Source organism: Marmota marmota, unplaced genomic scaffold (assembly GCF_001458135.2).
Source record: "Marmota marmota marmota unplaced genomic scaffold, marMar, whole genome shotgun sequence".
In the NCBI taxonomy this organism is placed as follows: domain Eukaryota; kingdom Metazoa; phylum Chordata; class Mammalia; order Rodentia; family Sciuridae; genus Marmota; species Marmota marmota.
In genome coordinates, this window is record NW_026000170.1 from 679,924 (window position 1) to 701,532 (window position 21,609).

General features: G+C 48.6%; 3 protein-coding genes across 14 annotated transcripts; 1 reads left to right on the forward strand and 2 right to left on the reverse strand.

Annotated features, from left to right (window-relative positions):
- Positions 1 to 239: 239 nt before the first annotated feature.
- Ccdc142 (coiled-coil domain containing 142) lies at positions 240 to 8,070 on the reverse strand. 6 transcript variants are annotated; one of them, XM_015499827.2, is made up of 9 exons: positions 7,011 to 8,070; positions 6,668 to 6,754; positions 6,440 to 6,589; positions 6,178 to 6,308; positions 5,990 to 6,103; positions 1,709 to 1,823; positions 1,340 to 1,517; positions 1,022 to 1,221; positions 240 to 882 (listed from the first exon to the last, which is right to left on the reverse strand). In XM_015499827.2, the coding sequence occupies exons 1-9, from the start codon at positions 8,068 to 8,070 to the stop codon at positions 626 to 628; spliced, it is 2,292 nt and encodes a 763-aa protein (XP_015355313.2). In that variant the 3' UTR covers positions 240 to 625. The 6 variants fall into 6 exon arrangements, 5 of the variants coding, with proteins under 5 accessions (XP_015355313.2, XP_015355314.2, XP_048643349.1 ...); XM_015499828.2 differs by lacking the exon at positions 6,668 to 6,754; XM_048787392.1 differs by having other exon boundaries at positions 6,440 to 6,754.
- Positions 7,956 to 16,427, forward strand: Ttc31 (tetratricopeptide repeat domain 31). 7 transcript variants are annotated; one of them, XM_048787403.1, is made up of 13 exons: positions 7,956 to 8,361; positions 8,536 to 8,624; positions 11,571 to 11,715; positions 11,834 to 12,063; positions 12,239 to 12,322; positions 12,702 to 12,758; positions 12,869 to 12,949; positions 13,498 to 13,692; positions 13,959 to 14,010; positions 14,091 to 14,181; positions 14,272 to 14,413; positions 14,611 to 14,721; positions 14,847 to 16,427. In XM_048787403.1, exons 1-13 carry the CDS (start codon positions 8,322 to 8,324, stop codon positions 15,144 to 15,146), a joined length of 1,617 nt encoding a protein of 538 aa, XP_048643360.1. In that variant the 5' UTR covers positions 7,956 to 8,321; the 3' UTR covers positions 15,147 to 16,427. The 7 variants fall into 7 exon arrangements, with proteins under 7 accessions (XP_048643360.1, XP_048643361.1, XP_048643362.1 ...); XM_048787404.1 differs by having other exon boundaries at positions 14,611 to 14,712; XM_048787405.1 differs by having other exon boundaries at positions 14,611 to 14,712; positions 14,850 to 16,427.
- A 2,696-nt stretch (positions 16,428 to 19,123) lies between these two features.
- On the reverse strand, positions 19,124 to 21,609 carry Lbx2 (ladybird homeobox 2). Its single transcript, XM_015499836.2, has 2 exons — positions 20,732 to 21,609; positions 19,124 to 19,694 (listed from the first exon to the last, which is right to left on the reverse strand). The coding sequence occupies exons 1-2, from the start codon at positions 20,925 to 20,927 to the stop codon at positions 19,297 to 19,299; spliced, it is 594 nt and encodes a 197-aa protein (XP_015355322.1). The 5' UTR covers positions 20,928 to 21,609; the 3' UTR covers positions 19,124 to 19,296.

Consider the following 21,609-nt stretch of genomic DNA (forward strand, 5'->3'; position numbering starts at 1 on the left):
TTTCCCCTTCCGTATCCTTATGTACAAGATCTAGATTAACACCATTTTATATTCTGTCTCCTTCCAAGGAGAGAACTCTACCACTGCAGGGATTATCTACTTACCGGAGGTGACCCCCTTCAGGTAGCTTTAAATAGGAAGGCCCTACAACCCACTATTCTTAAATGACTGAAAATAAATATAGTACAGGATAAAACCATCCTTGGGATTGATCCATAGGTAGAAATACGTATTCCACCTTTGAGATTCCCCATGAATAAACTGTTTTATTCGTGTTTCTGGGATTTAAGAGGGCACAGCTTCTAGCATGTTTTCTATTGCTTTCCCTTTCCTTGTACTCTGAGATTCAACCCCTAATCCTCCTCCCACTTCCAGCCCTACAATGTCTTCACTGAGGGGGAACTAGGCCTGACCCTTCCAAGGGTGCTGACCTTCAGGTTTCAGCTTCTGGTTTTGCCCTTCACTCTTGATTGCGGGCACTGGAGTGATCTTGGATTCATAGCTTCTGATTCCAAGCTCTGTGTAGCTTAATGTATGCTCTCTCAAGTTCCCAATTCTAGGCTTCTTTAATATGCAGTTCCAAATATCTGGGCTTTTCTAATCAGAGATGGGGAGCTCCTGGTCCTTAGATTTCAGGACTGGTCCCCAGGCACGAAAGAAAGGGCAGTTGCCAACGGGGGTGCTGGTTCAGCCTTAGGGCAAGCCAAGCCTGCTGATTTCCCACCAGGTAAGCCTCAGGGCTAGGTCCTCCTCCCCTTAGGGTGCTTAGCAGCTGATTGGTCTGGGCTGGGGGTGCTCCAGACCGAAGAGGAGGCTCCAAGCTCTCCAGGTTGTTGAGGGTGCTGCTGGGCCATTCTGTGGCCTGGACTTCATTACAAACACCTGGCAAGAAAGAAGTGGAAGGCAGGTGGCTTGTAAAAAGATACTAAAGCAGATCAATGGTGAGTCTGGGCTGTGGGTCACTTAAAACAGTTAGGGAGGGGCTAAGAGAACCTCCGGTTGGGGGTGGGGAGTGACTCACAGCAACAGGGAGGCCTCCGGTGGACTCTAGTCTTGGGCAGGGGCTGCTGTAGTAGACACAGCAGGGCTCCATCTAGCTGCTGGAAGATGCTGAGCATGAACAGAGTCTGCCGAAGCTCCAGGGACAGGCCCCACTGCTCTTCTTCAAGCAACTCCCTGACCACTCCAAAGTCTTGTCTGAGCTGCAGTGCTCCCTGCAGGCTAAATGTCCAGGTACAGTGTGACCACCTGACCTTTGTGCCTCTCCAAACTGCTCTATCCCTCCTAAGCCCTCCCTTTTCCCAGTTCCATTCCTCCTACCACAGTTTTTTCTCCCCACCTGAACCGGATCCCATGGGTGAGGATGTGGTCGAGCCAAGCACCTAGGATGGCTGTCAGTGCCTGACCCAAGGCAAGGGCCTGGGCTTGGGGTGATAATCCCTGCAATCCTTGCAATACAGGCTCCAGTACAGTTCGGACTACCAAACCAGCATACTCACTAGGAACATGGGGAAGTTCTGGAGTGAGAGAAGAGAAAGGACAGGATATGAGACTGTGGAATGTTTGTGAAAAAATGTAGGATTTCAGGAAGGAGGGCATAGAAAGTCAAGACAAGGATGGAGATAGTGGTGTGGAAACAGTATTTGGAGAGGTTGGGATACTGTTACCCCCAGGGACCCTAGAAATAGAAGCTGGGATAAAAAGTTACCAGGACAGAGACGAAGCCTCCAGTACCGACCACGTGGCATGTAGAGCTTGAAGCCCTGTGTGGCTTGTTTATGACATTCTTGGAAAAAGAGACTTAGTGACTCTTCAGGCAGGAGCTGCACAGATTAAAAAAAAAAAAAAAAAAGTAAAAGAGGCTTATCTGTTAGGGACTTCTCAAATTATGATGTTTCTTTAAATCTGAGGTGTTAACTGGCTGTGGTGTTGCATGCCTATCATCCCAGCTATTCAGGATGCTGAGGCAAAAGAATTGCTAGTTCAAGACCAGCCTGGGCAATTTACTGAGACCCTGTCTCAAAATTAAAAGGGCTGAGGATACAGCTCAGTGGTAAAGCCCATCTTGGTTCAATCCCAGTACTGCAATTTAGTCAATCAATCTGAGGTATTCAACTTGGTGTCCATAAACTCCTAAGATTGTATGCATGATTGTGGCATTTCCAAGGAAAGATCTATAGCTTTCATTAAGTTTTCCAGGAGTCCATGACACAAATTATGAACAACTGCCCTAGGAATACTCTGCTTTCAGCTTTATTCAGTGAATAGAAAGTCTTTGAAGTTAATTTTATTCTGTAGTAACTCTAGGGGAAAAAAGAGAAGACACCTTATTACCACCAGTGTTTGCAAGCACATGCCAGAGAGAGGGATCTCTTTCTTTCTTTCTTTTTTTTTTTTGGTGCTGGGGATTGAACCCATGGCCTTGTACATGCAAGGCAAGAACTCTACCAACTGAGCTATCCCTAGCCCATGATCAGTATTTTTGATACCATTTCTCCAGAGTAACATAGCCCACAAAACAAGAAATGACTTATGTGCTGTTTTTTTGTTTTGTTTTTGTGGCTTGTTTGGTAGGTTGTAGTTTTGGAGGAAGAGAAGACAGCAATAAAGAAGGTCTCTGTTTTATAGCCCATTTTGGAAGACAGGTATCCCAAAAAATGCAGTATATGGCAGTTTCTCTGTAAAAATAATGCAGATGCCAGGGAACCTAAAGAGAAGAAAGTAATAGGGGATGGGGAAGGGCCAATGTGACCCAAAGAAAGAGTTTAGAGTTGGACATTATTGTCAGATTTCCAGGCACATCTGACAATAATCTGTACAACTCTAAACTCTTTCTTTCTTCTCCAACAAACCAGATTTCCCCTTCTCTTGAATATCAAGGTAATTGTCCTGTCATCACTGGACATTTGTTAGAAACCTCCACACTCAAAATTCTGAAGAGATACAAGATACACAGTATGAGATCACCCTTGCCCCTTTTGGGACATTACAGTTCATCTAAGGAGAAAACTCATAACACCTGATTCTCTGTCATCCCAGCGCTGTATATGCTGGGGCACCCAGAGGAGATGCCTAGCAGTATAGTCACCAGGCAGAGAAGTGAGGCATACAGTGCTCTGCAGTGTTTGGTCCACATGGTGAACACACTGTCTCTTGTTCCTTTTGCTCTGTTCTTAACCTCATCCAAGAGCTGAACCTTTCTCATATCATGTCTCCCCACCTCCCTTCTATGCAGCCACTATGGCTAGAACAAACTTCTTTCATCATTTTCACTGTTCCTCTTCTCCTGTTACAGTGGCTCCCCATCACTCATGAGATAAACCTTAGATTCATTCAGTGCCCTCCACATAATTTGATGCTAACCTGCTTACTTCTCCAGCCCCACACCCGCTCCCCAACACATAACATGTATATACAGCAGGCTTACACATGTGTGCACGCATGCACACTTGCATACACATAGCACACACAGCCTCTGCTCTGGTCAGACCAACTCTACTACTGCCAAGGATCTATGAACTGTTTCCTTCAGTAACCCCTGCTGCTTTTCTGAGATTGCTCAGCCACCAACTTGTGTCATAGGCCCATGGAACTTTCTATAAAACACATGCCCACCATGGTCTTCCTTCCTCAGGCCTCCCATGACTATCACTATCTGCCCTACTCATAATGAGCCTGCTCTGGGACATAATGAGTTTAAGGAGACAGCGGTATTTTAGATAGAAATGCAAATGCAGATATTGGACTAGAACTCTTTTTTTTTTTTTCTTTTGGTACCAGGTATTGAACCCAAGGGCTCTTAACCACTGAGCCACATCCCCAGTCCTTTTTATTTTTAATTTTGAGACAAGGACTCACAAGGTCTCACTAGGTTGCTTATAGCCTTGCTAAATTGCTAAGCCTGGCTTTGAACCTATAATTCTACTGCTGCAGCCTCCTGAGGCCTTTGGGATTACAGGCATTTGCCACCATGCTCAGATGGACTAGAACTCTTAAGAGCCAGAAGAACTATGGGAGTTTATAGCACCAAGACACTAGGTAAGCAGAAATGCAGAAGAAAGGAGTAGAGGGTTAATATGAACTCTGTCCACAGCCATGCCCCTATTCAAGGCAAAGAGGAGAAAATTGAGCAGAAAGAGAAAACAAAAGACAGACATCTTCCATAGTAGGAATAGATAATATATAGAATGGGGCAAAAATAAAATAGAAGAACAATGGTTTTATTGATAAATATAAAAGAAATCCTAGAAGAAACAGTTAAGCATGGACAAAGGTTACCATTCTGAAGTAGGAATCAATGATGAGGACAAATAATGCATTATTTTTTTCATGAGAAGCCTTATACAATATTCTATGGGCTGGGGTTGTGGCTCAGTGGTAGAGTGCTCACCTAGTATGTGTGAGGCACTGGGTTCCATTCTAAGCACCACATATAAATTAATTAATTAATTAAAGGTCCATCAACAACCAAAAAAAATATTTTTAAAAATATTCTATTTCATTTTTCACTTTTTTTTCTTTTTGGTGCTGGGGATTAAACTCAGGACCTCACACATGCTAGGCAAGCACTCAACCACTAAGCTATATCCCTAGCCCTATTTCACTTTTTTAATACTATGGATGTGCATTACTTTAATAAAAATACAAATTAAGCTTTTAAAGAAAGAAGAAACATTGTATTGAACACTGGTAACAAAGGGGAAAGGTACAATCATTTATCCTGATTTTTCTCTGCAAATTATATCTCAGTGGGTATAGTGGCACATGCCTATAATCCCAGTGTTTGGGGAGGCTCAGGCAGGATTCCAAGTTTGAGGCCAGCCTCAGCAACTTAATAAGAACCTAAGCAACTTAGTGAAACCCTGTCTCAAAAATAAAAAGAGTGGGCTGGGCATGGTGGCCTATACTCCCAGTAGCTCAGAAGGCTGAGGCAGGAAGATTGTGAATTCAAAGCCAGCTTCAGCAACTTAGTGAGGCCCTGTCTCTAAAATATTAAAAGGGGGACTGGGGTGGTGGCTTAATGGTAGAGCACTTGCCTGCACATGTGAGCCACTGGGTTCGATCCTTAGCATCACATAAAAAAAAATAAATAAATAAAATAATAGCATATGTCTGTCTACAACTAAAAAAAAATATTTAAAAAAATATTTAAAAGGATTAGGATGTGGCTCAGTGGTTAAGTGCCCCAAGGTTTAATCCCTGATACCAAAAATAAATAAATAAATGAAAAATTTAAAAAGCAGGGGATAGGGGCTGGGGATGTGGCTCAAGTGGTAGCATGCTCGCCTAGCATGCGTGAGGCACTGGGTTCGATTCTCAATACCACAAAAAAATAAAATAAAGATACTGTGTTCACCTAAAACTAAAAAATAAATATTTAAAAAAAAAAAAAGCAGGGGATACAGCTCAGTGGTAAAGTACCCCTGGATTCAACCCCCCAATACTAAAACAAACAGAAAAACACACACACACACACACACATACACACATACACATCCTTCAGGGTAACCAAATCATTAATGAGGACATGTTTGTCTTTATAAAAGTGATCTAATAAATGAGGAAGAAATGAATGAATAAATAAATAAAATTGGAATAGCACCCCTTTGCAACCTCTAATGAAATAATGAGTTTAGGCAATGATGGTCAGTGGCTGTTAACGTCAAAAAATGAGAGTCTGACATAATTAGAGAGGGTGGGAGGTATATAAATGAAATAAAATTGACCATGAGTTGATCATTGTTAAAGCCCTTATTGGTGGTAGAAACATGGGAGATCCATTATACTCTTCTCTCTATATTTGTATATGTTTAAATTTTCCATAGTAAGAGAGAAAACTAAAATAATCAATAAATCAATAACAGGTTAGTTTAGTAGAGATTCCAAGTTACTGAAATGATCCACTCTGCCCATTCTGTCCACTGTTCCCCCCAAGATGTTACAGAATAGGCTCTTAAACTTCTACTGTCAGGGACCCTGTTCTCCTCACCTGCATCTGTGTAGTGAGCTTCTGTATCTCCAAGCCCAGCTGCTGCTCTACCTCCAGGGCTAAGCTTTCCTCTAAGGCCAGGCTGGACAGAGCTTCTGCCTCATGCAAAAGAGGCTTTGGATAGAAAACAGGGAGTGAGAGCACAGCCCAGCCCAGGCTGCTCCCCTCCCCACTCCCTAAACACTCACAGGTAGGTCCTTTTGGATCAGGAGCAGGAAGGAACCTGGGATCCAAGCTGCCAGGTTCTGCTGAGCTCTGTTCAAGAACCAGAGCAAGGTAGTCTGTAAGGTACAGAGTCCCAGGGCGGCAGGTGCAGGACCTAGAAAGGGAGCAGCAGAGTATCTTAGGGGACATGGAGCATCTTTGGGATAAGACAGACTTCAGAACAGACTGAAGGAAAAAGGATATCCTCAACTGTTCTGTTTCCCTGTCTCCAGGCCTTCCTCTCACCTGGAAGGCGGCAATGGATCAATCCTGACCTCAGTTCTTGGAGAGCATCCAAGAGAGGTGGAAAGAGCTGCTGCAACAGTTGAGTAGTATGAGAGAGTGAGGCAGGGCTGTTCTGATCCCTAAGGGTTGATCCCAAGGCCTGGCAAAAACCTGAGGAAAAGAAGATATAGTCTGATGGGGGAGTGGCAACCTGGGACTTGAGTTGCCCCAGTATCCCTCTTTTCTCACCTTGGTCCCAGCTCCATATAAGAGACTGATGAAGTAGGCTGTGACACAAAGAAGCCAGTTCCTTCTCACACTCCTGAGGCAGGGATGCTAGTGGGAGAAATTACTCTAGAGCCTGAAAACAAGGCCACCCATCCCACAACCCTGCCCACTCAATGATGGATTCTCCAAGACTCAAGAGGAGTGAAAAGCAAGACTTTGCCTTGAAAGCCCTGAAGCTATAGTTAGAACCCTGGGGGTTTCATTCTAAACTGCCTGCTTCTGTTGTCAGACCAGGAGATGAATGAGCAGAGTAGGGAGAAGATACCCCAGCTCTCCCAAAACATGGTCCAGGCCCATCACTCACCCTGACCCAGTGCCTGACTCAGCTGTTGTGCTGCTATCCTGGGGTCCCTCCAGGGTCCCAGATTTAGGTCCAAACTCTGAGCACAGGCTGCCCACAGCAGGGTCCAATATTGGCTCCACAGGGCTCCAGCCCCTCCAAGCCCCAGTTCACTGTTGGCTGAACTCCCTATGAGGCCCAGCAGCCCTGGCAACAGCTCACGCTCCTCATGGCATCGCTCTCGGAGCTGGTCCCGGAAGTCCAATCCCCAGAATGCCTCATCCAGCCGACCTGCCACCTGGCAACCCCGCTCCCAGGTCAGGAGATGGAGCACACGGGTAGGGGAGAAAGGGCACGCTGCCCTTGGGAGGTGGCCCATGGATTTTCTCTGCAGTTTGTGATAGACAGGAAGCTCCAACAACAGTTCAGCGAGTTGGGACGTCAGGCTTAGGCTGGCGGGCGCCCGACCCAGGGAACGAAGCTGCATCTCAATGGCAGAATCCAGGCAGCGGGCCGCTAGTCCGATGGGGCGTGCTAGGAGTAGCGGCTCAGGAATGTCCCGTAGGCCGATTCTCTGAACCGCCTCTCGAGGTGGGTGTAGATGAAAGTTGCGACACAACTCCTGGAAGGGGCGGATTCCGCTGTCGTGCGTGCGGGGACTCAGGGTCTTTAAGAGGTGCACGGCCGCCTGTAGGTGGCGGGCGCAATCCCGGGCCAGGAGGAGTTGCTCTCGCTCGCGGTGCAACCGCAACAACACAGCCCGGAGACGCTGCAGCGCCAGCGGTATCGGGCGGCCAGCTGCAGGCTCCCGCCTCCAGTCCGCAGCGCCAGCCTCGTGCTCCTCACCCGAGTCGGCCGAGGCCAGCCAGGACTGCTGCCCTCCCGGAGTTCCGCCGGGCCGTGCATCCAGACAGGGAATGCTCCCGGGAACGGGTAGCCCCTGCCTGCCACGATCCTCCCCGCGGCTGGCGCCAGCCCGATTCCCCTCCCATAGCTTCTCCCCAGAGTCCGCGGGTTGCGCCCACAGCTGGGGCAAAGTAGTTAGCGGAGGCAGAAGGCCATCCGAGCGAGAAGCCTGAGCCATGGGCTGCGAGTCGGAAACGAATCTAACGTTTCTCACTTCCCAGCTCCGCCCAACGTCCGCGGTGTTCGGACTCCGCCTCCTACAATGAACCAACTCTCTCATCCGGGACCCGCGGAGACTGTACTCTCTCGCGCTCCGTAATCGACGGCCTCTGCCCCTAATAAAGATGGCGCCTATTCTATCTTACCCCGCCCTTTGCCCGGTATCAAATTCTGGACTGTGTTTCACTTTCGTGTCACTGTTGACGGGAGATGGCGCCGATTCCAAACACTGTGGGGCGGATCAAGCTAGGTGAGTGGGGTGTGACACGACCACAGGGGGCCCAGGAGCGCAGAGGCAGCCCCACTTGAATCTATTGTGGTCTGGACGGCTTTGGTAGGATTTTATGCTTAAGGAGGAGGGTGGAGGACGCTGGTCCAACAATCCCGAGCTCCCTTGAAGCGGCACTGCCTTCCTTTCCTGTAGACTGCCCTGTGCGTCCTGGATGCCCGCTGGGGGTCGCTGCAGTCCCCAAACTCTACAAGGAATTCGTACCAGAGGACAGCGGAAAAGAGGTAAAAAATACTGCCACCTGCCCCTATGCCTGAGCGCGCGCGCACGCGAACGCGCGTAGGTCCTCTAGTTTACGCCTACTTTCAATCAGCTGTGCTTACACCCACTCTGTGCTGGCGCTGCACCCGGCTCTGGGAGCTTTGGGGAGGAGTAGCTTCCGATGCTGCTCTTGAGGATCTTGGGCAGGAATGGGGCGGATAATCCTACTGTAATGAATGCTCGAAGTTGGCAGAACTGAGAAGACCAGGGTTCCTGAGTTGAGGCTTGGATATGAGTGCCTGAGAAAGATACTGTAGACAGACAGGACAGTGCGAGCAAAGACACTAAAGCAAGGAAAAGCTGAGAGAATGTCACTAAGGTCAGATCGTAGTGGACGGTTGGAGATACAGCAAAGAGTGAGTGGAAAGGCCAAAGGTTTGGATGTCCTTAAGTAGGCCATAGGTTACTAAGAGAAGGATAGGATCAGTTTTTTTCTTTTCTTTTTTTTTTTTTTCTTTTTTGGGGGGGGGGGGGGTTGTAGCTACTGGGAATTGAACTCAACGGTGTTGGAACTACATCCCCAGACCTTTTTATTTATTTATTTTATTTTCAGACAGGGTCTTGCTAAGTTGTTGAGGGTCTCTGTAAATTGCTGAGGCTGACCTTGAACTGGCAATCCTCCTGCCTCAGCCTCTGCAGTCACTGGGATTACTATGCCACCTTGCCCCTGCTGTTTGCTTTTCTCTAACCCCAATTTTGGTTCATAACAGGAGCTTCTGACTCCGTTGCTTAATCCAGAAATCTGAGAATAGTTTTGTACTCCCACTTTCCTTTACCTCACATTTAGGCAGTCACTAAAATCTACTTCTGAAATGTCTTTTGAAACAAACCCTCGCCTCATTTACATTCCTGCTCCCACTGCAGGAAAATTGAAATTTTTTTCAATTTTTAGTTTCAAGGGCTCATTCTGTCTGGCCTGGGCAGTTGTAATGGCCTGCTAAATAAACATTACACCCTTAGATCCATCTTCTTCTTCAGCTCTGTGAACAGTTCACTGCCCAGATCAGGTCCATTCCCATTACTGACAAGATAAAGCCCAGATTCACTGGGTCACACAAGGCTTTTCTGACATAGTCACTGGATTTTCTCCATTGGAATAGCCTACTCAGTGATCTCTTTGCTTACTCAGCACACACTCACTGACCACCAGTTATGCACCAAACAGTGTGGTAGGTGATGGGAAGACAGCAGTAAACCAAGCAGACAAAAAAATTTTCTATTCATTGATTGAGTTAGACGTATCTAGTAGAGCGCTTGCCTAGCATGTGTGAGGTACTGGGTTCAGTCCTCAGCACTGCATATAAATAAATAAAGGTCCCTCAACAACTAAAAGAGTTTTTAAAAAGAAGTGTCTAGTAGAGGTAGCCAGTCAATAAATAAATAGCATAGTATGTCACATATAAGAAGTGGGGCAAAACAGCAAGAAGAAGGATGGGGAGCACTGAGTGGAGAAAAGAGATGTCTGTTTTTACAAGGAGCCATCAGAAGCCTTCCTAAGAAGGTGACATTTAAGCAGAGATGTAAAGGGAACAAAGGAGTGAGCCATTCACTGGGGAAAGACCATTCCAGACTGAGGAAATAACAAATCCAAAAGCACTGAGATGGGATCTCAGTTGGTGTGTTGTAGGAACTTCAAAGGATATTACTGTGACTGGAGGAGGATGTCCAAAAAGTAGGAAATTTATAAAGATACTAGGGGGCCAGATCATGTGTGGCCATAGGCTACTTAGTAATATGATAATTCCTATCCTCTGAAGCTTACAATCACTAAGGGAGTGACTATTATCAGAATCATAGGGGGTGGGGACTGGGGGTATCAAACTGTTATCATAATCATGGATGGGAGCACTGAACTCAGTGGTAGAACAAGTGAGGTCCTGGGTTTAATCCCCAGCATCAATTTAAAAAAAAAAATGTGGGTCAAGCCTCAAAGAGTGTTTCCTCATTTCGTCAATGAAAAAGAGTACAATAAACTCAAATGAATTCTACAAAATGAAATATCCAGGCAGTGACAGAATCAATAATGCAATGCAAGTAGCTCCGCTCTAGCATAGCTGTTTTTCCAGTTATGTGCTGCCACACCAACTTGCAATATAAATCAATGAAAAATAAGGTTCTAAATTGTATAAAAGACTATGTGGGTGCAATTTGGTTGAGAGAGGGCAGAAAAATTGAAGATGAAAGGATCTGAAAAGGCTTTGAGGGGAGATGGAATTTGAACTGCCCCTTCAAGATGAGACAAGATGTGACAAGAAGATCAGAGCCAGCAAGGACTGGAGGCCCTAAGGATAGAGGGAGCCTGGTGGCCAAGGGAGGATGGCAGCTAAGCAGGGAAGATTGCAAGGGAAGGTTGGAAAGCTCAGCCAGCAAGCTTTGGAAGGCTCCAAATCCTAGACCAAGGCCCTAGATTCAGTCCTTCCTACGGTCCTGACAATGTGGGATACTGGAAGTTTTGGAGCAGGAGAGATATCTCTGAGAGCTTTGTTTTGGAGAGAAGCAGATGAGAAGCAGGAAAGGCCAGCTGGGAGCTGCCATGCATATATGTTTTGGCATGAGGTAGCTTTGGGTTGGGTGTCCTGATAGCTATTCACATTCAAGGGTATGATGGGACACAGAGGGAAGACAGGTAAACAGGCTCAATTCCAGGGACATTAGTGTAGCTGGCATAGTGGCAGGTCAGAGGAAGAAGACACTGGATGGTGAAGAAGGTTGGGCTGAAGGCCACGCTCAGCCCCAGGGAATGCAGGAGAATAGCAAGGCGAGGTGATGCATCATGAGAGCCAGGAGCAGCACATTTTCCAGGTGTGAATGGGAGAGAGGTCAGAGCCAAAAGGATTCTTTATGTTGGGTGGTTGGTTTGTGGCTGCCACAGTAGAGTTCAAGCCAGCCAACCCTTTGCTCTCTCCCAGAACTTCCCCCAACACCAGCCTCCCCTCCCCTCCCCCTCCCAGGACGTAGTGGATTTTCTTCGCCAGCTTGTGGAGAGTGATCCCCAGGGCCTGCACCGGATCCATGTGGATGGGAGCAGCAGGCAGTTGCAGCAATGGCATCATGGTGGGGAGTGCAGGCCCAGACCTGGGATCAAGGCTGGAACCCTGGGGTGGGCTGGCCCTCGGGTGTGCCCCTCTCTCATGTTCCTCTTTCTTTCCTGTCTCTTTTTCCTTGCTAACAGATTACCCCTTGGACCATTTCTGTGATGAAGGAAACACGACTGGACAGAGTGTCAGGGGCAAGGGGGCTGAGGGACTGGGCACCTACTGTGGTTTCCAAAAGTCCTTCCTATACCCTCCGCAGGGGGCTGAGCCCTGTTCTCAAAGTCCCTCTGCCTCTGCATCCTTCCCCAGTGACTCAGATAGCCTGCTTCAGGTGGCCCTGCCCCAGAAACTCCAGGTGACGGAAGAGGTGAGATTGTCAAGAAGGGGCTTTATGGTCCTTTCAATACATGTATTTCCACCCCTGGATGCTCCCCTAATTTGTACCTTTTAAGGCCCTTCCACACAGCTTGCCTCCCTTTCGCATTCTCTCTCATTTTCCCTGTTTCTTTCTCTTTTTTTGTCACTTGCCCTTCCTCCTTCAGGAAGCCAACCGCCTGGCCGAGGAGCTGGTGGCTGAGGAGGAGCGCATGAAACAAAAAGCAGAGAAGAAACGACGCAAGAAGAAGGTGTCTGCAGGGTGGAAAAAGGGAACCCGGAGGGAATTAGGGAAGGGAAAGAAGCAAACTTTGTGAGAATAGGAAGGAGCTTAAGGTGTCCTGCAGTGGATTCCTTCATCAGGTGGACCTAAGGGGCCCAGGGACTGGAAGGTCTCCTGGAGGCCATCTGGCAAAACAATTCGAATGGCACGGTACTGCCCTAGTGGAATCTACCTCCTCCTTACAGTGACGTCTCTGGCTAGTGACTCTTTTGTCTTCTTTTAACCTATAAAATGAGGATAATAATAATACCTCATAGAGTTGCAAGGATTAAATGAGATAGTATACGCAAAGCTTAGTCTAGTGTGTGATGTACGGTAAAGGTACATCATCATCATCATCATTACAGCGTCAAAAGGAACGGAAACGACAGCAGCGGTTGGAGCAGGATGGTGGGGAGTCCAAGGTGAGTTCTGCAGGCAGGTGCACAGAGCAGCAAGGGCCAGGAAGCTGGGGGCTGAGAAGGCAGGAGACGCAAGATGATCCCAACTCTGAACTTGCACACCTTTCATCCAGGTGAAGGCTACCTCAGACGGGGATGAGAGCCCCTCAGCCAGCCCCGGGAAACCGGCTCAGGGACAGTGTGGTGAGGAAGAGGTGAGGGCCCCTTTCTATCCTCTTAAACTCTTCTCACCCTCTTCTCCGCTATTCCAGGATTTACTTCATCCTCACCCTGTCCTTAACTTTCCTTTTAAAAATTTAAAAATTTATTTTTAAGAATATTTTTATTTTTAATTGACACATATTCATTGTATATATTTTTGGGGTACAGTGACATTTCAGTACAGGTATGTGATATATAATGATCAGATCAGCATGATTGGCATATCTATTGCCTTGGATATTTATCATTTCTTTGTGTTGGGGACATTCAAAATCCTCTCTATTAGCTGTTTGGAAATATTCTATTAATTGTTATCAACCACAGTTATCTTACTGTGCTGTATAGAGCATTAGAAGTTATTCCTGCTCTCCAGCTGTACCCTGTTCCTATTAACCATCTTCTTTCCATCCCCTTTCCTGAACACCCTTCACAGGCTCTAGTAACCATTATTGTATTCTCTACTTCTATGAGATCAACTCTTTAGCTTCTATATACATTATTTGTCTTTTTTTGTGCCCCTAACTTTTCCTTTTGCCCACAGGACCCACTGGATCTATCTAGCACTTTTGTGTCTCTGGCTTTGCGCAAGGTTGGGGATTGGGCCCCCAGTGCTCACCGAGAGAAGGGAGTGAGCCAGGAGCTCCGTATCAGGGGCCAGGGCACCCAGGAGAAGATGAGCCAAGAGGAAAGGAACCCTTCAAAAGAGGAGAGGCCCAGACAGAGTTGTAAAGTGCAGGTGAGGTGGGCAGGGGAACCAAAATGTTCTGGAAAGGCACAAGATCTCAGGGTTGAAGGGACTATCCACTAGGAGTTCTCTGGCTTTAGGGCCAAGAGACCTGGGGTCAGTCTTCATCACTGTCACTCTGACCCTGGGTAGTTTACTCTGTAGGAAAATAGGACTGGTACTTTTATTACATGCTGATTACAGTATAACTTAATAGAGGAGAAAGATTTGGGAGACTGAGGCATTGAAGTTTGCTTTACTTTGCTTCCCATCCCTAGGCATCTACAGGACTGGTGGCAGCTGCCTTACAGCAGAGCCAGGAATTGGCAAGTAAGATCTTTTCTCTTTCTTCTTACCCCAACCTCTGGTGGTACCCCCATTGGAACCTTCCTACTTTCTCTCTTCCCTAGAGTTGGGTACCAGCTTTGCTCAAAGTGGTTTCTACCATGAGGCTGTGGACCTCTTCACCCAGGCCTTAAAGCTCAATCCCCGGGACCACCGGTAGGTAGGAGCTTGGCCACTGTGCTGGGACATCAGGGTAAGGAAGGGTGTTGAGGACCTGGACCTTTGTCCACTTTTTCTGTTTATCAGGTTATTTGGAAATCGCTCCTTCTGCCATGAGCGGCTGGGTCAGCCAGTGTGGGCCCTGGCTGATGCCCAGGTGGCCCTTACCCTGCAGCCTGGATGGCCCCGGGGCCTCTTCCGCCTGGGCAAGGCCTTGATGGGACTACAGGTAATAGAACTGAGGCTGGAAACAAAGGAGAGATTTGGGTGGGATGAGGTAGGGAATAAGTTTATATTGACCTTTTCTGGAGAAGCTTCTGGTTGCAATACTAGGAGGTGGGGACAGCTTGAGGACGGAATCAGTTTTAAATTCTTGGGACCCCTGACACCTAAATTTTGCCTTTTCTAATCTCTCTGGGACCAAAGCGCTTTAGGGAGGCTGCTGCTGTGTTCCAGGAGACTCTGAGAGGGGGTTCTCAGTTGGATGCAGCCCAGGAGCTACGCTCTTGCCTTCTGCAGCTCGCTCTGGTAAGGGAGGTAGGCTTACTCTCAGGCCAGGTATAACTGGTTGGGACCACAGCACCAAGCAGTGCTACCTTGCATCTCATAGGGCAAGGGACACAGGATGGTGGGGTTATATTCCTCTCTCTCTTCCTTCTCAGCAGGATCATCAGCAAGGGAGAATTTGTGTGCCACCTGGATTGACCAGGGCCCCCCAGCAATCTGCCCATTCTGAGCCAGGAGCCTCAGGCCTACTCTCCCTCAGTCATCCTCCAAGCACTGTTCCAAGGTCCCCTGGTCTGGCTCCACCCTTGCATTATCCTCCATATCACCTGAGCCACTCCAATTGGCCTTTCCCTCAGACTCAGAGTAGAAGACCCCACTCTCTTCATCTCCAGGACCCTTCAAAGAACTGGGACATCCTGGGATTTTGGTCCCAGCATCTGCCTCAGGCTAGATGAAAGAAGACCTGTCCCTCATATGGCAAGGCCATGTGGACATCCCAAGGGATTGGGGATACTGTGGGGACAATTCACTGCATGTTTTGAGATGCTGTACTCAAAAGCTGTAGTTGAGGACAATGCTGGCAGTTGTTCTTGCCACTGAAGACCTTCCAATGAGAGAAGGGAGTCCCATATCAACTGAAACATCCTTTCTTTGGTTCTTAAGCAGATGGCTTCTTCTAGGGGTGGTAGGAAAAACAAAATCCACCATTGCCCAAGATAGGAACTATATAGAAGTTCCGGTCTTTAGACTACATAAGAGTCAATAAGGATGCATCTGGGGCTTGCTCTGCTTCTTGGCTTCATTCACCAGCTAGAACTTTGTGCTCAGGAATGAGGTCAGAATAATGAATAAGATTTGAGTCCCACAGTTTAGCTTAATGACATTTACGTCCTCCTCACCCCAGCTCTTGCCCTATCTTTTTAGCTACAACACACAGTTTACTTCAGTCCCTTGTGTCATTTCCTGTCTACATTGCTATGCACACTCTGACCTCTGCTTTGTCTGATGGTCTTAAACCCACATCCTCCTACTCCTGGAAAATTCTTTAAGGTTTGCATTCAAAATGTCCCTTACTGTCTGATTTCTGGAACTCGCGGGGCCCACACATCTCCACATTCCCTACTGCCGACTCTCCTATTACATGGTTCCCAGGCTGCTGCTACCTTGGGCACTTTTTCCACCCAGCACTAGGCATTGCAATTAGCCTTTCCTCAAGAGTTTCCCCATCAAAGGTCCCTGCCCCAAAGATGGCTATAATTCTCTACTTCCTGTGTAAGAAATATGATTTTCTTTTGGCTTCTCTAAGATCCTGGCAGATTCCTTTGGCTGATTCCGTACTGACCCTGCCTAGGACGCTTAGCTCATTTAGGTGTGGATCTGCAGTGGGATGGGGGGGTCACTTTTAGCCCTCTTTTCCAAATGTCTTCCCCAGAGGAATCATTTAGTCTTGTTCAACTTGGAGATAGGAGGTATTGAAATTTCACTCTTATACAAGACTTCCTAAAATTTTTTGTTTGTGATTTAAGCCCCTTAAATACTGTGTAGCAGGTTGAAGTCTACCATTACTATGTGGGTCACTTTGGGCAAACCTCCAAATAGTTAAGCCTCAGTTCCCTCATCTATAAAACAGGCAATTCCTACCTCACAGGGCTGCTGTGAGGATTAACAGAGAATAAGAAAATACCACAAAGTGCCTAGTATATACAGGATGCTAAATAAACTATTTTTGCTTATAACTATCCTATATATTTGTGATTCCTACAGTGAAAAGGGAGGAGTAGAAGTGAATCACTGCCTAAATTCATAAAACCCAGAGTTCCTAGGACTGTGGGTCTCCAAGTGTGGTCTTTGGACCAGCAGCATCAGTATTATTCAAGAACTTGTGGCAAATACAAATTTGCAGACCCCAAGCTAGGCCTTCCAAATCAAACTGGAAACCATAGGAGTGGGGGCCAGCAATTTGTGATTCAATATGCCTGCCAGATGATTGTGATGCACACTGTTCTAGGGCTTAGAGAGCAGACATCCATCCAGAGGCCATTTTGGTGGGACAGGTCTGAGTTTTGTTATCCAAGGCTTGAGTAGAAGAGGTGGCAGCACTGGCATTGCTGGAATTAAGAAACCTTATTTGCCTTGGGATTCCTTGGCTTTTCCCTCAGGAGTTGGCAGGTGGTGGTGGGGTGTGGGGAAGGGTAGTTGTTTTTGTTTAAAGGGTAATTATATTGCAGTGATGCCTTAAGAAGTCTGTCCATCTAGCTTTCCTGTTTTGGGTTGGGAAGGGAGATCTAGGTACTTCTAAGATTCCCAGCCCCTCAAAGCATGGTCACCCACTACTGTGTGGGATTTTAACCTTTAAACTGGGCTAGCTTCTTGCTTTTGTTTGCAAATGTTTCTTCCCAGCTCTCTTAACCTTTTAAAGATTTGAATCTTTAAGCCAAGAGCCACAGAACCCTGACACATTTCCCCACTGTGCCCTATACACACCACTCCTGATTGATAGTGTTCTGACTCAGCAGCCTAAATTCCAAAGTAGTCAGGACTGGAAAGTGGATAACCAACCATGCTGGGTTTTCTGGGTATGGGTCTTGCAGTGTGAAGACTGGGAAAGTGCTGGGCAAACCAAGAAGGGTTGGTCATGGGCTAGAAAGTTTCCAGAGGGACAGTCTTTAGAAAGTGATGAAAGGAATAAGGGAGGAAGGGGAACCAGGGGTGGTATGTGTGTTGTGTATATATTGAGGGGACGACACAGCTGCAGAGAATGTTTCTTAGCAATATAGCAGTGGTCATTTTTTCTGTCCTTGATGCCATCCCCCCCCCCCCAGTTGTACAGGTTTGTAAGGTTGTCACTAACTCCTACAGTCCTTGGTCACTGGGGCAATCATACTGATTCCTCTTCTGTGACCACCTCCTCATCCTAGCCCATAAGTCTAGCCCTGAATTCTCTATCTTCTTACCTTCTGCAGTTGCCAGAGATGTACTGCTTTCTTCCAGTCTCTATCAGTCTGATCCATCATACACATATAGCCATATTAGCCTACCCTAAACATTGCTCTCGGGTCTCTCTAGAACCTCCTGGAACCATGTTCTAAGGTACAATGCCTACATTCCCAACTTTGGCCCTTTCTCCTCTCCTGTTTTTGTAAGTTCTTTGCTTCTTCCCATTAGACCTTGTCCTCTTTATAGGGACAGTAGCTGTAGTTGCTGAAAGCATGTGCTCCTGAGTCAGACAAGCACAAAGGTTAGTTAGCTCCACCTGATCATTTACAAACTGCATGACCTGGCCAAGCTCCCTTAAGCTTCTGTGATTCAGTCTCTTTATCCTTAAAATGAAAACAAAAACCTCTGTCCCTGAGGTCATTGTGAGGATTAATCCACGCAAAGCACTTGGAATGGCTCAATGAGGGATAGTTATTTCTGAAAATGCCAGGTCTCCTCCTGCCTTCCAGCCTGTTTACCCTTCCTGGAAAAACTTGTTGGCCTTCCACCTGCAACTGAGGCCTAACACCCTGGCTACCTCCGTTAAGCACAGGGAGGATCTGAGGAGGTCCGGTCGACTGAGGAAAAGAGGGAAAGCTGGAAAGAGCCTAAGCATGGTCTCCTGAAGTTTGGCTGGGATGGCCAAGGGTGGGGAAGCCCTGCAGCTAATAGAGTTTTCTCCTCCCTTCCCCCATCATCCTGCAGGAGGGTGCTTAATAGCCAACAGAATAAATGAGTGTCAAAAATGTCAGCATTGGGGGCTGGGGATATAGTTCAATTGGTAGAGTACTTGCCTCACATGCACAAGGCCCTGGGTTCAATCCCCAGCGCACCAATGTCAGCAGTGGGCTGGGATTGTAACCCAGGGAGCACTCGCCTAGCATGTGTGAGGCACTGGGTTCCATCCTCAGCACTACATATAAATAAATAATCTCAACTATACACACACACACACACACACACACACACACAATGTCAGTATTGCAGCTAGACTGGATTTCCCACCCTGCAAGCCTGGCTACTCCAAGTTCTGCCTGGGGCCAGGCTTTGCCACCCTCTTGAGACCTGGTGGTGCTAAGAACATTTCTGGCACAGGAGGTGCCAGCCTCCCTCTGCAGAACAGAGAGGCCTCCTAGAGTCCTACCACCAAAGGTAGCCTGTAGGAGCATGGTGGGGAGTGTGCTGGCCCAAGCCACAGCCCAAGTCCTACCCACTTTCTTCTTCCCACCCAGTGTCTCCTAGGCAGAATGACAAGCATCAGCTCTGAAGAGCGAATCCTGACCTCAGGATTCTTCTTTTGTAAAATGGGCCTAATCACACACCTACCCGATAGGGTTGCCACCTGAGTTAAAGGAAACATCAAGTTTCAAGCGCTATACACGGTGTCCGCACCATATTTCCCCAATAACCAGCAGATTTTGCTGTTATTGGCTCTGGGCGCCGGGACTGAGGCATCTTGCAGCAAAGCCTCGACTTTATTCTCAACAATGGGAAAGATGGGCGCCTGGATTGTGGGCCAGACAGGCCCAGGTGGACCTCCTCCCTCCACCCGGGAACCCAGACAGGACAAAGAGTGCGGAAGGGAGGAGTCCGGGGCTCCAGAGTTCAGGGCTGTTATCCGGTTTGCCTTCAATCATCCACCTGTATTTCTTCGTCTGATAGGTGGGACCCGGAGTTAGGCCCAACAGGGTAGGGGCTGGAGTTGGGGCCAGGGCTTTGAGAATCGTGAGGCAGCGCCAGGCTGCACAAGACTCCTGGGGACAATGTGCGTAGCGAGGCCACGTCGGCGCGCATCTCCTCCACATCGCGCTTAAGCTTGGCACGGCGGTTTTGAAACCAAGTAACAACCTGTGCGTTGGCCAGGCCGAGTCGCGCAGCCAGTCCGTCGCGCTCTGAAGGTGCCAAATACTTTTGGAAGACGAACCGCCTCTCCAGCTCCAGCACCTGCTGCGCAGTGAAGGCTGTCCGTGACTTGCGTCGTCTGCGGCCGGCAGGGGCCGGGCCCAAGGCGTCTGGAGCGGCCCTGCCTGCAGGGATAGGGCGGGGATCAGTCTCAGGCCGGCGGGAATTAGGTTGTATCCTTGGAGGAAAAGCTGGGAGTGAGATCAGTCCAGTAGGTGGGCGAAAGAGAGGGAGCCAGGAAAGATGGGGACCAGTACCGCGGTACTTACCAAAAACTGCGGAGGTCAGGTTGAGGAGGGGTGTGGGGAGCATAGCGCAGCATGCCACTGGAGTTACCAGAGGCTGAACACTGAGGGCTTGTGAGGGAGGAAGGGGGCTGGAAGGAGGGTGGGACAGGCCCGAGAAATTCTGGTGTAGGATCAGGCCGCCTGAAGTACAGCTTGGAGGCCTTTTGTAGCCCCAGGTTGTGCGGGCTAGCAGATTTGGGGTGACACCAGAGGTAGGTCAGAGCAGTGGTGCCTGTCCCGGGCTGGTGAAGGTAACAGGACCTAGATCGTGCCCTTCCTTAGACTTCTGAGTCGTGTAGGGCACTCAGCTTACACTTACTTTTTCAGTGATACCAACGCCTTCTATGAGAGCCCCAAAGTTTGATAATGGGAGTACAGAAAGCGAGGAAAGTCGGAGTGCGGTGTCCCGCCCCCAACGCCAAGCCAAAGACCTTTGGCTCTTTGCTCCCCCTCATGAAGAGAGTGACTTGGAGCAGAGCTTGGTCTCCTGGAGAGACCCAAGTGTCGCCTCCCCGCGCTTCTGCCTCGTCCAAGCCCTAGCTCATTAGTTTACAGCCTGCGACTCGAGCCTTTTGTCTCCTACTCTCCGGCCTTTCTCTGTCGAGATTACCCCGCCTACTGCGAACCGACCAACGGGTCGCTCAATTCTGGACAGCCTGGCCTTTTGCTGGTGGCTTCCTGGAGCAGCCACAAAGTCTGGGGAACTAACGGAGGAGAGGCGGAAGCCGGGGATTCGAATCCTGATGCACGGACTGAGGGCAAGCGCCGATTAGGGTGACCCGGCCGGGATGAGACGAAGGTTTGAAACCAAGAACCAGGAAAAGAGAAATGAAGAGACAGCCAAGTTGGGGTCCAAGACCTTGCCCGCGTTATACCTTCAAAGGGCTGTGAAGCGCGCCCGTCAAGTCCGCGGAAAGTTTTACTGGTCAGCTCCTCCAGGGCGCACAGCGGCGACGTCGGATCCGGGCAGGATTCTGGAAGCTGTGGCGCAGTGGGTGCTCGGGGGACCATGCGAGGGCCTAGAATGTCTGCGATGCTGAAGGGTATTCGGGGCTGGCGTTCGGAGTTCATGGCCCTCTGGGTTATGGTGGTCCCGCCACCCGCTGCGCTTGGCTCGGCAGTCACCAGGGCCCCAGCACTGGCTCCCAATCCGGGCCCCCTGACTCGGACCCGCCCCCGGCGCAGGGCTTCAGCTTCAGCCAGGTGCCCCTCCTTCTGCGCCCCCACCCTCTCTCCCCAGGGCCCCAGCGGGTCTGGAGCGGGTAGATGTCCCGGCAGCCTTATATCTACAGTGAGGAGAGGCGCGGAGATACGTAGGCAGAAGAGCCGCCCGCCCGACTAGGGCCTCTCTGCGCTGTGGATCTCTGCGCTGTGGGGCGCAGTCGCGTGTGCACTAAAACTGGGCCTAGTCCCCTAAACTTTGTATGCTGCCGACTCCGCGCCTAGGCGCCGCTCTGGCTCATAAACTTGTGAGCGATAAAAATTGCTTTCCAGGGCCCCAACAGCTGGGAATTTGCAAAGTTTCACAGATGAGGATCCCTGAACTCAGTCTTCTAACCTGGCACCCTTCATCGCCACCAATCCCTGGTAAATGCTCTTAAAATGATCCTGGAGGCTGAAAGTGATTAGTAAGGCACAAGGGGTCAGGGACTCCAGACATGGGACAGGCAGAGCGACTGCAATAGTGGGGATGTCACAAGGAAACAAGGGCAGGTGAGTGGACCCTACCATGGTTTAGAGGCCCAGACTAAGT

Coding starts and splice junctions, on each gene's coding strand:
- Ccdc142 (XM_048787392.1), bottom strand. CDS start 8,070: ATGGCTCAGGCTTCTCGCTCGGATGGCCTTCTGCCTCCGCTAACTACT. Junction 6,309..6,439: donor GATCCATTGCCGCCTTCCAG/GTGAGAGGAAGG, acceptor CTCCCTTTCTAG/GTCCTGCACCTGCCGCCCTG. Junction 6,104..6,177: donor TGATCCAAAAGGACCTACCT/GTGAGTGTTTAG, acceptor TTCTATCCAAAG/CCTCTTTTGCATGAGGCAGA.
- Ttc31 (XM_048787403.1), top strand. CDS start 8,322: ATGGCGCCGATTCCAAACACTGTGGGGCGGATCAAGCTAG. Junction 8,625..11,570: donor CAGAGGACAGCGGAAAAGAG/GTAAAAAATACT, acceptor GCTCTCTCCCAG/AACTTCCCCCAACACCAGCC. Junction 14,722..14,846: donor AGCTCGCTCTGGTAAGGGAG/GTAGGCTTACTC, acceptor CTTCCTTCTCAG/CAGGATCATCAGCAAGGGAG.
- Lbx2 (XM_015499836.2), bottom strand. CDS start 20,927: ATGAACTCCGAACGCCAGCCCCGAATACCCTTCAGCATCGCAGACATT. Junction 19,695..20,731: donor CGCTTCACAGCCCTTTGAAG/GTATAACGCGGG, acceptor CTATCCCTGCAG/GCAGGGCCGCTCCAGACGCC.